General features: G+C 38.0%; 1 protein-coding gene across 1 annotated transcript; it reads left to right on the top strand.

Annotated features, from left to right (window-relative positions):
* The first annotated feature begins 1,753 nt into the window (after positions 1-1,753).
* Positions 1,754-16,480, top strand: LOC139740790 (S-adenosylmethionine decarboxylase proenzyme-like). Its single transcript, XM_071651363.1, has 5 exons — positions 1,754-1,957; positions 5,126-5,212; positions 6,988-7,111; positions 14,553-14,655; positions 16,434-16,480. Exons 1-5 carry the CDS (start codon positions 1,779-1,781, stop codon positions 16,478-16,480), a joined length of 540 nt encoding a protein of 179 aa, XP_071507464.1. The 5' UTR covers positions 1,754-1,778.
* The last annotated feature ends 208 nt before the right edge of the window (positions 16,481-16,688 follow it).

The following is a 16,688-nucleotide window of genomic DNA, read 5'->3' as shown; positions in this document are numbered from 1 at the left end:
TGATTCCATAATGGTAAAAAATACGTTTATACCTGTCCACCAGGCTTTCTATCCTCATTTGCGTTCCATACAATTCACTCGGGAGAGGCGCGGTACTTCCTGTGTATAAAACATTGAAAAGACACATACATGTACGTGCGTGCTTTTCGTGTGTGTATACCACCGAACTAAAAGTTCGGTGGTGTATACGCGCGATATAGATAGCACATGCACATGCGGTTGATGCATGCTGCTTGTAGTTGTATCTCACTATTTCTGGCGGCGGCGCTGGCCTATGCGGCACACGAGACAGCCAAGAAGGCTGAACTTTTCTTACCAGGTAAGGACTACCTCTCTATTTGAGAAAACAATTACTGCAAGTCATGAAGGTGTTACAAATTTTTGTGCCCTTTTTTTTGTAGTTAATCACACATATGTTTATCTTCCCATAATGAGGTATCGAAAAATCCACCCGCCATGCCCATCCATGCCCATGCATGCTGACCTTTCACTGCTGCATAATATGGTGCTATATCACGGTGCCCAGTGGCACGGCACGCCGCGGCGGTCCGGGCGGTGGTGGTAACCCGGGGCGCTGGGGTTAGGTACGGTAAATTTACACTTTATTCGAAGCGCTATATTTTTACAATTCTCAGCCATTTCAAAACCGGTTTTTGTCAAACAGACTTTGAATTCCCCAATTCTTCAATTCTCTTTCATATTTCATAAGTGGTTTCTCATTATCTTGCAAAAAAAAAAAAATCATTCTAACACTCAGTTAACTCTTTCAAAGGGTGTGTACAGTTCTGGTCAAGGTGAAGATTTAGCTTTTAACTTTTTGTGAGATATTGAGAAACCACTCTATGAGATGTCAAAGAGCATGCAGTTCTAAGGGGTATCAAAAGTTTATTCGATGAAAATCGGTTTTGAAATGGCTGAGATATCCAAAAACAAGGTGAAACAAAGAGATACTAATAAAGTTGGGGCATGTCGCCTTTTATTATTCGCACTTTTTTGGATATCTCAGCCATTTGAAAACCAATTTTCATCAAATAAACGGTGAATCCTTCTTAAAATTACATGCTCTTTCATATTTCATAAGAGGCTTTTCATTATCTCACTTAGGAATGTTCAAAACATGAATCCCTACCTCAACCAGTACTGTACAGTCCCTTTAAGTGGTTAAGATACATAATGTAAGATTAACCGCAGCAGCGACCCCATACGTACAAATACGTACCGTAAAGGGTTACAGCGCCCCGCGACGGGGTTAAGATAAGATGTGCCATCGGCATCGCCAACCGAATGTCGTAGACGTCTTATTGTAATTAAGTCATGTGAATACTGTGATCATGTGCCATTGCCCATCATGGTCTATGCACCAGTCCATTGGATTGGGTTGGCATTCACTGCTGCTTATTTTGTCTGTGTACACCACACGATAGTAGACACTACTTCACTAGAGTAGACCGATTAATCTACCTCTTTAACCGTAATGTTTTTTGTCGGTTATACGGTGGGTTCAAAAAGACATTATTCATTTTGTCAATCTGATGACAATGTCCAACCTAGAAGGGAGATAGAGATTTTTACTTCTTGTCAAAATTTGAGCCTGATGTGTTCGCTGTTGGTGTTTGTGGGAATTGTTTTCTTATATTCTAAGTATGTTTGTGTTTTTTTGCTTTTTATTTCTTATATTATCATGGAATATAGATGTAATATCCCAAGGCAATCTTTGTTTCCATAGTATCTCAATGCAGGTTTAGATCCTCCGTGGTGGTTCTGAGTATCATGCTAGAATGGATCTTGGCAGCCGTGAGGTCAACGATGCGTGCGGTCAGCTGACACACTACGAGGGAACTGAAAAGCTCCTGGAAGTCTGGTTTGAACGCATCCCAAGGGAGGGTGGGGAGGGCTGCCCTGCCCCGTCATCGTCGGAGGGAAAGGACGCCGGCTGTGACCTGAGGGACATCCCAAGGTAAGAGACAACTTTGGGTTAGCATCACTGAGGGGTTGCCCAACACTGGCGACTTTATCATTCTTAGCAACACTAGTCTAGAGTACCATTGTCAGTTTGCCACCAATTGTGGATATTTTTTAGTGTTTAGTAAAAGACTTCAGCCCTACTTTTGTGCCATGTTCAGCATCACTAAATGTGTTATATCTTATACTAAGTACTTTTTTAACAAGCTCAATGACAAAAACAACAACAAACAAACAGTAAATATAACATTGTGTAATGGATTTTAGGGATTACCAATATTCCAACTCATTCCAGAATCACTAGTTCATGTCCAAACATGCATTGTGTGAAGCTAGACTTCATCTGTGAACTTAATCAAAAAAACAGATGCAAATATCCTTCCTTTACAAAGGAAACTGGCTCTTTTGGCAAAATAGCCTCACTGTCTGTTTCTCTTTCAAAGCAAGAATCTCTAAGTTGATAAGAAAGCAGCTGACATGTTCCTGTCAGGAAATAATTTATTAGCTTCCCTGTCCTCGTCCTAGACGTCTTTTCCTGCTGGCAGAATCCATTAAAGTCACATTGTCCTTGACAAGCAAAGAAGAGCAATGTGGATTGAGTGAAAGCAGCAACATTGGTAGAACATATCAGTGAAAGTTTGAGGGAAATTGGACAATAGATGCAACAGTTATGGATTTTTTAAGTCTTGGTGTTGTAATGACTGGATAAAGAGACTGCTAGAGATTGTGATGTCATGTTTGGACAACAATATAAAGAAAATAAAAGAAGAATTCCACAAAAAATTCATTTTCATGACAATTACACATTCTATCAACTTGTTATTGACATACTGTATGTTAAGGGTAATATCATTCCCCCTGCTTTCTGAAAGAGGTTAGTCAAGGGCTCTTTCATTAAGCTAGAAAAGTGAAAGTATGTTGAATTTTCTTTATATTTTCTCTATATTGTTGTCCACACATAATGTCATAAAGTGAAGTAGTCTCCTTATCCTGTCATTACTACACCAAAAATGCCTAACTTTTGCATTGATTGTCCGATTTTCCTCAAACTTTCCCTGATGTGTCATTTTGTTGCTGCTTTCACTCAATCCACATTGCTCTTTGGGTTTTGGTTTCCTTCAAGAGCAGTGTGAGGTATATTATACACAAGTTGTCATGCTGAATCAAATTTCTCAAAACCCAACCTCAGCCAGACAATCCAGTAAGGTCTTTAAACCAGTGAGTGTTTTGATGTCACAAAAGGTTTGCTGTTTCCTGTTCTCTAAACTGGAATTGTTGTGTTCTCCTGCTGATAGGAGGGTTTGGCATGATAATCATGTTTCGTGACACAGTAATATCGCGTACTTATTCCTTCTGAACAGTATCATAAATCATATGCAACAGATGGGCAAGTTGATTGAATTTGCAGTTACCTGATTATAAACCAAACAAAACAAGAAAGGAAATGACATGCCTGCAGTAAATTTTATTTGATACTTAGCATTAACAGCTTGCAGCGTAAAAATACCACACATACGGGCAGGTGTGCCAGCTCATTTTCAAGAGATATAATCCAATTAATCATCTGTCATTTGGAAGCAGAAAATAGTGATATAAAGATCCTGGAGCATTATTCTTTATTGATATTATGACAGGAAAAAAGTTTAGGCTATTTGCAAAGTGATGTACAAATGTGAATGTTATTGCCTGGCTCATAGTGCACAATGTAAATGATGAATATTTATGTCTTCATCTTTCCATGAATAATCCAGTTCGCAGTTCCACTTCGCGCAAGAGCAGAAAAAGGTCATTTGTACCAACAGGCGTGTTGGTTTTTAAATTCACTGAGATAAGCATTTGTGATGGAATGATTATTCATACAATCCTTATATATGGTGCTTGCCAGCATGCCACTTGACAGAAAAAATTGGTATTTGGCAATATCAATAGAAAGAGATTGTTAATACATTCAGTGCAAGTAATGAAATGGATGCTTATCCACATGTTATTTTAACGGATCATTCTGGCCATCTGGTCTACACAAGTTCATTCTTTGTTTGAACAGGATTAATGAATCCCATAAATTAAAGCTTATGCACTGAAAACAAGTGCAGTGCCCCTAACAGACTGAGAAAAAACAGAAAGGTCATTCATACATTTGTACCAATGTGCCCATGAGCTAACTCCGAACTGGCTAATTCAGAATATTTGTGAGTGTGCCTGTGTGAAAAATTTTTAAAGTACAACATTTGTCTTTTGTAGTTACCATACAGTTGTAAATGTGTGTGATTTGTTCATCATACAATGTATGAGACAGAGTTTAGTCATTCTAAACAACAAGACTTACATGTACATCAATATGAACCTCTAAACAATTCTATTCAAAAGGTAAGTGCTTTGTTCAAGTCGATGAAGTTGGAAGGAGAATGTTGAATTGATGTTTTAGTCTAATGATTTCATTGTCCTTTGTCATTTGTTTTTTCTGTGCTTCGTTTCTTCACACTGCTTCTTGGCAAACATTGCTACAAGGGTGAGGCTGTACTGATATTATCTAGGAATTTGAACAGTGCCAGTGTATCAATTTGATAATACTAATAATAGTGCTAAATCTGTTTTGCACTAGCCCTGCCTATTAATCTGGAAAGATCCTTAAGGCATGGCAAGAAAATGTTAATACACATGGCAAGCAAAATGACAAAAAAAAAGATAGAAAGAGAGAGAGAGAAAGCAGGAAAAAAAAAGAGTGTGAACTATTTAAAGCAAAAGTACAACGGAATGAACATCCCGTGGGGCAGATTTTGACAAATTATACTTCTTCTTTTTTTCAAGGAGTTCTTTCCAGAACCTGCGTGAACTCCTTGTGATGTTTATTCTTCTGTCCTTCAAGCAATTCTGTGTTTCAAAAGGTCTTGCAAGATGATATTGTTGTATGAAATGGATGTTATATAGTTTGAGTGAAGAGTTACGAACACTCTGAAAAGTAAGCAACAAAAAGTTTTGAATGTGATAGAAATTCAAAGATACATGAGTAATGAATAGACTGCAGTGCTAGGGTGATGTCACTTACATTGCAATTGATGTGTATTGCAGTTTTTGTGATTATTTACAAGAGATCAGAGACCTGATGCTAAAGATGTCTTCGTTGTATCTCACATGATATTTGTATGGATCTTTTCCTGTTTAGACAATGCTTGGCAGAGATGCTAGCTCTGGTCAAGTGTGACATTGTGAGTTTTGCCGAGAGAGAGGACCATCATGCCTACATTCTGAGGTGAGGTGGATCTGATTAACCCCAATTAGCATACCATGCCACATTCCTGTCAACTCAGCCACATTGGGAAGGGTGGGAGAGGGGTCTGTGTTAATGTTAGAAAGTGCAGGACGTGTTGTGTTGATCTTTCCCAGTAGTCACACATGGATTGAATCTTAAAATACATGTAGGTATACATGTTGTAAGCACAAGTGAGCCCAGTATATGATTGTGCAAGCATTTATTTTGTTTCTTTTCTGCGGCTGAGTACATTTAGTGAAGCAGTAAAGAATACAGGATGTGTTTCATAGTGGGTTTAATAGAAGTTTATAGATTATATCTTTATGTTTTAAATAAGCCAGACATTCATGATTGGTGCCTGTGTGCCAACCATGCCATCTTAATTTATTTTTTCTCACCTGTGCATCTATTTTGATTAAGTGTGAATTTCAAAAAACAGTAGTGGAAGTGTATTTTCGAAGTAAAACACACACACACACATACATCAGGGCTCGACACTAACTTTTTTGTTTGGTGGCCCAATGGGGCCACCAAAATCCTCAATTTCAAATTTTTGGTGGCCCGAGAGAAAAATTTGGTGGCCCCGAAAAAAAACAATAAAAACCATTAAAAGTCCTGTTTTTTTAATGAGTCAAATATCTAAGTTTTATCCAGTCATAGTAAGAATTGGAAGTTGGACATACATCTACTCATAAATAAACCTCAACAAACTCGCAACATTCACTCTCAGGCACTCATTCAGTCCTTTTCATCCATCCTTTAAACAAATATAACTGCTAATTTCCGGCACAAAAAGTTACGAATTAATTGACGTACTTTTCAAAAAAATTTGGTGGCCCGAGGTGGGCCACCAAATTTGCCCTTTTTTGAAATTTGGTGGCCCGACTTTCAATTTTGGTGGCCCCGGGCCACCGGGCCACCGTTAGTGTCGAGCCCTGCATACATACACACAGCAAGACAACAAAAAGTACCAGCAGTAGTGCCAAATTTGAAACACTGAGCACATTTTACGACTATTTGGAAGAAGTGTAACATTGTAAGAAGAGTTATGAGCCAATAAGAAGGCAGAAGCTAGCCTTGAGTGTATGCCACTTCCAGCACAACTATGAACAAGTTCAAACAAATATGTGTATGATAGTTACTAGGGAGGGGGTAGCGTCATAAGAGATTAGCGCTGTAGACATTTAATAGTTGCCAACTTAATTTTACAGTGTACCTGTGGTAGGATACATCACACACATGTCTACTGCATGCCAAAAGTATATCAAAGGTCTTAAGACTACTTATTGTATACCTCAATTGTAATACATTGCAAATACTACGAATTTGTTTTCTTATAGTTTCAAGGAACATTTTGGTTGGCCCTAACAAAGGACGTTTCATGAAATTCACAAAACTGGAAACTAGAAATGTAGGACCATAACAATGTACTGACAGATAGGGCTCAACCTAGAGTCTGCTACTACTATTCATAATGAGCATACCAGTGGATACCTACAAAACAAGAAAACTAAAGAAAGATCATACCAAATCTACTGCTTGTTTTAATTTTCATGTTAGTCCCTTGTGGACTAAAATGCGCAAATATTTTACCCAGTAGATGTTTTATTTTTATTTTTAAGCATATGAGCAGTGGGAGCTCAGTGTTAGAAAGCTGTGTGAGTTGTGCATAGATAAAAACAGAGAGATCCATCGTTATAGATATGTGAGTTTGGCATCACTAAAGACTCGAGATTGATGGTCCCTTTTTGATTTTATGTTGGTTACCATGGCAGTGAGAGCAGCCTGTTTATCAGCAAGAGACGACTGATCCTGAAGACCTGTGGAACCACCACCGTCCTGGCAGCCATGGAAACCATCATCCAACTCGCCAAGGAGCACTGTTCCTCCAAAGTGGTGGTAGGTAACTTTAGCAACAGGAGAGTCCAATGATTTAGTTATACCTCAGTATAAGTGATGATCTCAGATTTTTTCCTTTTTACTACACTTCTTTGAGCTAATGGATTAGATAGCTCATTTTAAGAGTATAGCTTGGCATCATTTATTCTTGGTAACTGTCAGTCCAAAGAGATTTGGAGCCTGCCATTTATATATTACTGCACAAAAAAATCTGAAATTAGGAATGCTTAAGCATTAACTGTGAAGCACTTTAACATCTGATAACCACCATCAACTTTGAGAGTGTGAGGGGTGTTTGTGTGTGTGTGTGTATGTGTGTGTGTGTGTGTGTGTGTGTGTGTGCTTGTATGTGTGTAGTCATTGTATTTTAGCATCCTTATAGTAGAGCAGATAAGCCGAAAAATTGTGCAAAATTTGACTAAAGCATGAAACTTTCACCAGTGTTAGTACATGTTATAAGATTCATTTTAAGATCGGGAGGTAAGTCTAAATTGACCTCTGATGACCTCCAAAGGTCAATGACCTCAAAATTTGATAAGAATTGATATTTTGCGTCATTGATTAATGTTAAATATGGAAATGGTGTACTAAAATCTCATTTTTGTTACAGTGGAACTGTCTTCATGCTCCATAGATCCTTGACAGGTTTCTACCTTTGACCTCTACTGACCTCCAGAGTTCAATGACCTCAGATTATCAGAATTTTGATATTTGGTGCAATTGAATGATGATAAACATAACCATGTCCTAAAAATTCATTTGTGTTACAACTGAATCGTTTTCCTATCCCTGCCTTCGACCTCTGAGGACTGACAGGTCAATGACCTCAAAATATCAAAATATTGATATTTGATGTATATTCAGTGGTTAACTGTATACTTGGTGTGCAATCATGCATTAGGCTATTAGCATTTATACCACAAGAAGTGTCTTCTCATTCCACAGAACATTGGTCATTACCCTGTGTATATATACAATGTACTTTTAGAATATCAAAATTTGTGTAGGATTGCAAATATAGATGTTTGGCTTCATTGGTTTAATCCTAAATGTTTAATCATGTACAAATCACGCCTTGACGTTATACTAGTAATCAAAGTATGTATGCACATTCCACAAAGCATTGGTTCATAGTAACAGGTCTCAGGAATGTGAGCGGTCAATTACTTCAGAAATGAAGCTTAAGTGTCTTCAGTGATGGCAGTGACCTCAAATATAATATTTAGGTGATCCGAGAATCCTCTCGGATCACCTATTGTATCTGTACGGATTCTTTCTTTCTTTCTTTCTTTCTTTCTTTCTTTCTTTCTTTATTTCTGGACAAAAGTTGTGCAGAGGTTAGCTCAGAAAGTGCATTGCCTACCAATGTCAAACTTATACCATATATGTATCATGTCGCAAAGACGACAGCGCAAGTAAAATCATAGTGATCAGTCGACCGTGACGTCACTATGACGTCATTATATGAAAACACATTTTCATGCATATCTCATTAATGAAATGGAATATTTCAATGAAATTTACGTCACATATATTTCAAGTCAAGCGGATTTTACTCATATTTTCAAAATTCATTTTTATTTCAAAAAGCGCGCGTACGCGCGCGTTGAAATATTTGTATGCTCGAATCGAGCTCAAATTTTTTTTGCACACGTTTCAGACCATTTGAAGCATTTTTTGAAAAATTGAAAAAAATGGACGGACGCGTACGCGCGCGCACATATTTGCACGCACAGCTAATATGAAATAGAAATTTTCAATTTTTTCACAAGAATCGGATGTCGGAAATGTCAAGGAATATTTCTACCAAGTTTCAAGTCAATCCGACTCAATATGACGTCATACGGGCCCGTCAAAGTTGAAATTCCGCGCGCGCGTCAATGGCGATATACAGTGCAACGATGCCAAAAAAACGCCAATTTTAAATCCGATTTTACTCGTCAGGATGGACGGTAACCCCCCATTTTCTTTACATATTCTGAAAGCTGATGAGTTGGACATGTTATTTCATGGGTTGGCAATGCTGGCAAAATGATTAAAAGATATCAAATTTCTTAATAAAGTAAAAAAAGTAAATTTTCAAAATAACATCATCAAATTTCAAGTTCACTCGAGCGTATCTCACTTATCCTTTGCCAATTTACACCCAGATTTCAGTATGTTGTAGCTTATTGAATGATCTTTCATTCATATCCTTACAACATTTTGATTGGATGACGGCATCACTTCGTAAAATTGGATTGAAAGTAATATTGTCAAATTTGACCAGTTTACGTGTTATCTCTATGGGAGAGCAGTTTTTCTGGCAGTGAAAATTGACATGACTCTCTTTTTCGAGCACTAGCTCACTTATGCTTCGGTGAATTTCTCCCAGATTTTAGTATGTTGTAGCTGAGACTTTGGGCTATCGTAAGTGTGCCCTTCATTTTTTCATACGACGTCGGCATCACGTCGAAAAACTTGGTTGAAAATGGCACGAGGCTTCGATGCAGCGTCATTTTGCTTAATACACAGGGCCTATGGAGAATGAAATAGGTCATTGCGTAGCGCATCCGACTCGTAATCCTAAGGTCCCTGGTTCGAGCCTCACCCCTGCCAATATTTTTTTTTTTTATTTTTTAAACACTTTTTTTCTTCTTTTTCTTTAGTTAATCTTAATCTCCCTTTCCTTACTTTATCTTTTTCTGATTTTTTTATGCTTCTCCTTCAAATTTCTATAAAATAACATAATTTTTTCTTTATTTTTCTGTCTTTCTACTACTTTCTGTGCAATAGATGAACAACAACAATGGCTATCAATCCCATATTTTGCACATGTTTAGTACATGTCAAGTACATTATTTCATAAAATAACAACTACTTGATCGGACACCATCTTGGGTATGTAAATTAGGGTCAAAGGTCATAAATGTTTCATCCTGTATCTTGGTGAATACATGTCCTATCTTTCTCATATTTTGCACACGCGAAGACCATGTTACAAGAATCATTTCATAAAATAATCACTTTTTGCTTAGACGCCATCTTGGGTGTGCAAAGTGAGGTCAAAGGTCAAATATACTTCATTCTGTTTTAGCTTTCTCTCGCACTTGTCAATTATAGACCACAAAGCACAGTCGTTGAAATTATCTAAAAGCTGATCTTCGATGTATTGAGATATTTCTTTCTTTCTGCAACTTTCTTTGCAAAAACTCAAGAAAAACATACCCTATCACCACCATATTTTGCACATATTTAGTTCATGTCACGTACATTATTTCACAAAATAACAACTACTTCATCAGACGCCATCTTGGGAATGTAAATTAAGGTCATAGGTCATAAACGTTTCATCCTGTATTTTGGTGAATACATGTCTTTTCTTTCCCATATTTTGTACACGTAAAGACCATGTCACAAGGATCATTTCACAAGATAACCACTTTTTGGTCAGATGCCATCTTGTCTGTGCAAAGTGAGGTCAAAGGTCATGTGTACTTTTTTCTCTATCTTCGTTATGACGTGTTAACTCTATGGGAGGGAATTTGTCTAGATGTGAAAATTGACATGATTGTCTTTATCGAGCACTATCTCACTTACCTTTCGGTGAATTTCTCCCAGATTTTAATATGTTGTAGCTGAGACTTTGCGCTATCGTTTCTTTGCCCACTCTTTTTCATACGACATCGAAATCACGTCGAAAAACTTCGCTAAAATTAAAGCTTAGCTTCGATGTATTTTCATGTTTCTTTCTTTCTGCAACTTTCTTTGCAATAACTCAAGAAAGATATTCCCTATTACCCCCATATTTTGCACATGTTTAGTTCATGTCACGTACATTATTATAAGATAACAACTACTTGATCGAACACCATCTTGGGTAGGTAAATTAGGGTCAAAGGTCATAAATGTTTCATTCTGTATCTTCGTTATAGTGTATACCGAATTTGGTACCAAAGATGGCAGACCTGACTCTCTTTTCTAAATGAGAATTAAAACATCACACGGTCAATGTCATTAAACACAGATGAAGCCTGTATGGTCATGCATATTGCGATCAGCACTCGAATCATCGATTAAAAAAAATCGGATCACCTAATTTGTCAGTGTTGACAAATTCCAAGTCTAGTTATATTTGGGTTAGTTATGCAGACTAGCTTGCATGAAATTATGTGCAACATTATCCAATTTGCACTGGACAAAATTTGTACGCTTAAACATGGAAGGTAGGGTGAGGAGTACCATATTTTGGGTTGATGCTTAATAGTTTGTGAACAGGCATATGGCAAAGTCCCTTGAACTGGATGAAAGGGTGACAGATGCTAACCAGAAAACAACACGCCCACCTCATCAGATGTATGTCACGAGTCAAACAACCCGAGTCGTACAGCCCATGAGTTACGCAGCCCACGAGTACATCAGAAAGCTTAATCTATTCAGTGTAGGTCTTGTGGACCTCCCCCTCCCACCATGTGTCGGACTCTTATGGGCCTGGTTTGCCTAAGTGTCAGGCTCATGGGCAATGCTACCTAGTTTCGAGCTGGCAGGTCTGTGTGGTCAGTATCAAGCTTGTGGGCTGTATGGTTCCGTTGAATGACTCGTGGTCCTGGAGCATGCAGTGGCGTCATGGACCATCTGGAAAGTGACATACTGTGAGGTATAACATGCATTCCACATGAAGCAACCCTGTGTCTTGCAACTTGCTATTGTCATCCAATTAAGTTTGGGTCATTACGTCAGGCAATTTGGGGCATTTTTTCAATGACTTGTTTAGGTACCTCCATTCCAAATAGGAGTGGAACTACTACATATATTTACCCTAATTGTCTTCTTTATGCTCGATACTCCTTAACAATTGGGGCTGATGGCCAAGAGTTGTGCCCCCATGCCCAAATATGTGACCGGCGACAACGGTTTCAGGCAAAAGTCGGGAATTTCGAAAATTCATTTTTTCACTGAATCACATTGCCCATTTCCTAAGCTTTGCATTGATATAAAACACTTCTATTCTTCGGCACCATAAGTGGGCATAGAAAGAGAAATAAAATGCACTTTTTAAGTTGTTAGCCTGACAAAATTGCGAGAAAACAGGCTTTGAAGATTCACCTCTTTCTCAAAGACAATGTCCAAGCGGCGATGCGAGGGGAGAATCACCCATCCGTAGGATGGTGCCAATCAATGTTACGCCCCGCCTCTAGCAACCACATCGCCTTCTGATTGGCTCACTGAGAGAGTCAAATTTCCCGGGCACCTTCTTCGGAGCTCAGCGTATGGAGCCGAAAAACAATGCGTTTCGCTCGGGTTTGTTTACCAGTACGTCTTTCAAGATGGCGAATACAATAATTGCACGTATGGTGTACATGTACATGTGTATGGTGCACGCATTACGCAATGGCATCCACACGCCATGACTGTGTGCATGTAACAGGAGTGGTGGTGAGCTGAACACCATATCAAGTATACGTGTGTAATGATTGCGTGTAATGATATGGGAAAAATGCATGGAAAAATCAAAATACATGTTTATGTATTTTACATGGAATCAGTTCCTGTCTGTTGTCTTGGCAGAAATGCATCAATCTTGCAATGTCGTTTATTATTTTCCCTCTCCATCATGAGTATATATGGAACGTGTTGATCAAAGTTTTTGTGATGTCGGAAAATGCGAGGCTGTATTGCAAGTGGCCTATTGCAAGTGGCCTTCAATATGTTTTTCTGGCATGTTTAACAGACTGTAACTCACCAAGGTACCTCTTGAAATGTTTTGAAAAACTTCTGCTTGATTTCACATGAGCGGATGATTATCAGTTGTCTTTCTGCTATCATCTTGTGTGAAACAAAGTATTGTTTCTATTCAAAAGATAGCGTGCCAATTAATCTGCACTTACTGTTGGTGCTCTATCGGCCCTATAAGACATTCAAACCCACCTTCAGCCTAGACATCCGTAGACGTTGTGGTGTCGAGCGGGATCTGAACATCTCTCATGAAGCGAGACTTCTCTTTTCTTTTCTTTTCCCCACTAACAATGTGAACCAAAGATATCTGTAGGCGTTGTGGTATGTAGACGTGGTAGAGCGAAACTTCTCTTCTCTTTTCTTTTCTTTTCCACACTAGCAAACAAGTTTAGCAGGAAACATAGAAGCATTCGCACATACTGTACTATTTACATTTCCTATCACATGCTTTTAACATCGGAATTTTCATGTACAAATTTTGCCTGGAAAAGAATTACCAAGAACTTTTCAACACAATACATGTTCAAAAGAAGCCATTTGGTTCATATATAATTTCTCGGCCATCGGTGGTGCGATCGCAATGAAATTTTGCGTGCGTGAGACCCGCGTCATAATCTACAAGATTGTGTCAGAAGATTTTTTGAAACAATCAATTTCTAATTTTAATTAATTAATTATGCAAATTAAGCTCAAGATGATATTTTAGCCTAATTAAAAGCATTGAGAGTCTAATTTTTGATCTGTAAATCTGTTTTAGCATATTCAACAATTGTACATCGCAAAAACTTCCAAAACTCATTTCAATTCTTATGTATTTTATTGTTTTCAGAATTTCTTATGTATTTCTTTGTTTTTCAACTTTTGTTTTTTCTTTGTTTTTTCATTGGAAATTGCCACTGACCACTTTTCTACCATATTTAGCACAAAATTAACCAATGAAAGTGATTAATTATAAAATAATCAGGTTTTTATGACTTTCATGACAGAGCACTGTTTTCCATAGGAAATGTACACAAAATCACAAAATTGTGCCCGTTTTGGGGCGACATTCCGTTACAAAATGGGCATGGCTTCGCAAAAGTATGCGCGGACGTTGCAAATTTGGTCTCAAAAGTTGCGCGAGACTTGAACAGAGAAAGTCGAGAAGCCTCGCGACAAGACCTTCTCGCGTTACAGAATTATAGCACGAAACGTCGAGGGGGGCGGATTCCGCCCCCCCCCCCCCCCCCCCCCCCCCCCCCGGCCCTTTTAGGGTTAAATGATTACTCTCGGTCGACGAATGAGGTCCTCGTCTGCATGTCATTGTCGATCTCGTCAGTGTGACTGGGCCGTCCGTTGAGCGCGAGGTCAGAGGTCAAATCAGACTTGCCTCCCGATCTTAAAATGAATCTTATGGTATGTACTAACACTGGTGAAAGTTTCATACTTTTTAGATAGTCAAATTTTGCACAATTCTCATGATTTTGAGGGCTTAACCGCTCTACTATTATGATTATTGCTGTACTCTGCAATTTGATGTACAGCAATGGTGTGTCATTCCTTTAGTGTGTACACGTTGATAGTACACAGAAGCTCCAGTTGTTGAAGGGGTCCAAGTGAAATCCCTCTCCATGTCTGATGTAATTTCCACATGGCAGTTGAGTCGCACAAAGGCATTAACTCTGTAGACATTTGGATGTAGTTAATGACGTTCTTGTTCTGTCTGACGTTTCTCTCTCATCAACAGGACATCTTCTACTCCCGGAAAAATTTTGTTCGCCCAGACCTCCAGCACTCACTGTACAAAAATTTTGAGGATGAGGTCAAGTTTCTGGACTCTCTGTTTGACAGTGAGTACATCCATTATTTGATAAACTTTGTCACACAATGTCAGAATTTATCTTTGATGTTATATTATAGAGAGGAGAACCTTTTTGCATTGAATGGAACAGTTTGTTTAGAAAATTTCCTCAGCCAGCATTGTTGATAATTGTACGAAAGTGTTGTATGAAGTTTAGAAAATGTATGATCTTTGTTTCTGATGGGTTAGCATCAGACGAGGAAAAAGGGGATCAGAAGTAACAAGAATTTGGTGAACATCCAAAAAAGGTTATGCTAAATAGTGAATGTACGATGAATGCTTCAGGCAGTTATACTAATGTTACTCTCTTCCACTGAGTAAACTTGTTATTTGGGAACATACAATGTAGTTATCAAACTTTGGGTCTTTTGTTGGTAAATTTCATTTTCAAACATGTTCTTGTAATCACAAATATGACAGTTGTGACTTCGGTTGTTAGATAATGTGGAAAAATCACAGTAGATTGATGGTACATGTGTACCATGTGGTAGACATCATGATTTGTTGGCATAGTAGTGTGCAAAATTGGACTTTTGTAGCAAATTTCATTAAGGTTGTGATTGAGGCGACAGTAACAGGCATGGATGTGGTAGAGTTGCGTGTAACTAATCGTGTGTTGCGTAGGCAATACCTACTGTCCTTCCATTTGTATGTACAGTGTAATATTTTTTACACATTGCTCATTGTGCAAATATCAAATGACTTGTGAAATTTAAGAAATAAAAGCACCATGAAATAGTTGTCATTTAAGCTGAGATGGACTTGATCCCTTCTTCAGTTTTCACCTAGTGGGAAGGGGATGTAGGCACTCGCAGAAAACCAAAATAATTTATAATACAACGCTTACATTTCTTTTAGCAATACATAATACCCGGGATATTTATTCCCCTTATTTGAGCCATGGAGTGATCAGAAGCCAAGATTAAACAATATTCAGGATTTTGTTCCTCACAACCAAGCAGGGTAGTTTGGAAGATATGCCTTTGTTGTAGCCAGGGTATGCATGCTGGCTATTTGGCATGCTTTATGCTGAAGATACAACGTCTGGACATGCCCTCTGTACCATCTGCAGTTGTGTCATGTGTAGTATTTCCCATAAATCCCAAGAATACTTCTCAATCTCAAGAACTTTAGAATGTCACTCAACAGCACAGTGTCACCCATCATGGTGCGAGGGTAAAGTTAAAGGCATAATTTACCATTTGAAGATGAAATAAAACCCAGCATTAATGCTTCAAAATAGTTCCAAAATGCGAGTTGGGGATAGAAACAACAAATGTTAAAGTTTGAATTAGTATAATCAATGTTAATTATTGTTAAATACACAAAATGTGAACAATGGTTATAATAAAAATGTTTCCAGACTAAACCATCTGCAGTTACGGTTTATTGAGAAAAATAGTGATATCTCCTTATGTTTTATGTTCTATTGCAAAATTCTTATATGTAGGATGATTTGTGATACAGCTGATCTACACAGATGCTTGCATCAGATGTGATATCTTGAACATTTTTTACATCACTACCCCAAAGGTAAATAGGACCTTTAAGATTCCAGTGTGAAGGATCCAACAGGTCGAGTCAATGTTCAGTGCACATCATGTAGTTGACAAACTGGTGGATAAATGGTGATACTGGAGTATGTGTTTCATATGATTAACTTATTTTGTATTATTTACTATTAATATTGCTAATCTCTCAGAAGAGTTGGATCTTTGTGTCTTGAAGCTCAGGCAAATTCTTTTGATCTCTTTTCCAACTGTGTAGGAGGAGCTGCCTATGTCCTGGGTAGAATGAATGGAGACTGTTGGTAAGTTTGAAGTCTGTCTACAGCATCTTCCTGTTCTGGTACTTGAAGTATCTGCTTTCTGTGTGTGGGTAATTATATCTTCTGTAAGTCTACATAAACTAGACAGATGTTTCTGAAGTGGCTCAACGTGATCACAAAGAGAAAAAAAAAAACTCTTTTTTTTTTTCAAATCATGAAATTCTTCCATCGAGGTGTTTTTTATGCAACTGATT

The sequence above is a fragment of the Diadema antillarum genome, unplaced genomic scaffold (genome assembly GCF_040938485.1).
Source record: "Diadema antillarum isolate AM-2024a unplaced genomic scaffold, OU_Dant_1.0 seq00000883_RagTag, whole genome shotgun sequence".
Taxonomy (NCBI): Eukaryota; Metazoa; Echinodermata; class Echinoidea; order Diadematoida; family Diadematidae; genus Diadema; species Diadema antillarum.
This window is presented reverse-complemented; position numbering and strand designations above follow the sequence as displayed.

Coding starts and splice junctions, on each gene's coding strand:
- LOC139740790 (XM_071651363.1), top strand. CDS start 1,779: ATGGATCTTGGCAGCCGTGAGGTCAACGATGCGTGCGGTCAGCTGACA. Junction 5,213..6,987: donor CATCATGCCTACATTCTGAG/GTGAGGTGGATC, acceptor TTACCATGGCAG/TGAGAGCAGCCTGTTTATCA. Junction 14,656..16,433: donor TCTGGACTCTCTGTTTGACA/GTGAGTACATCC, acceptor CCAACTGTGTAG/GAGGAGCTGCCTATGTCCTG.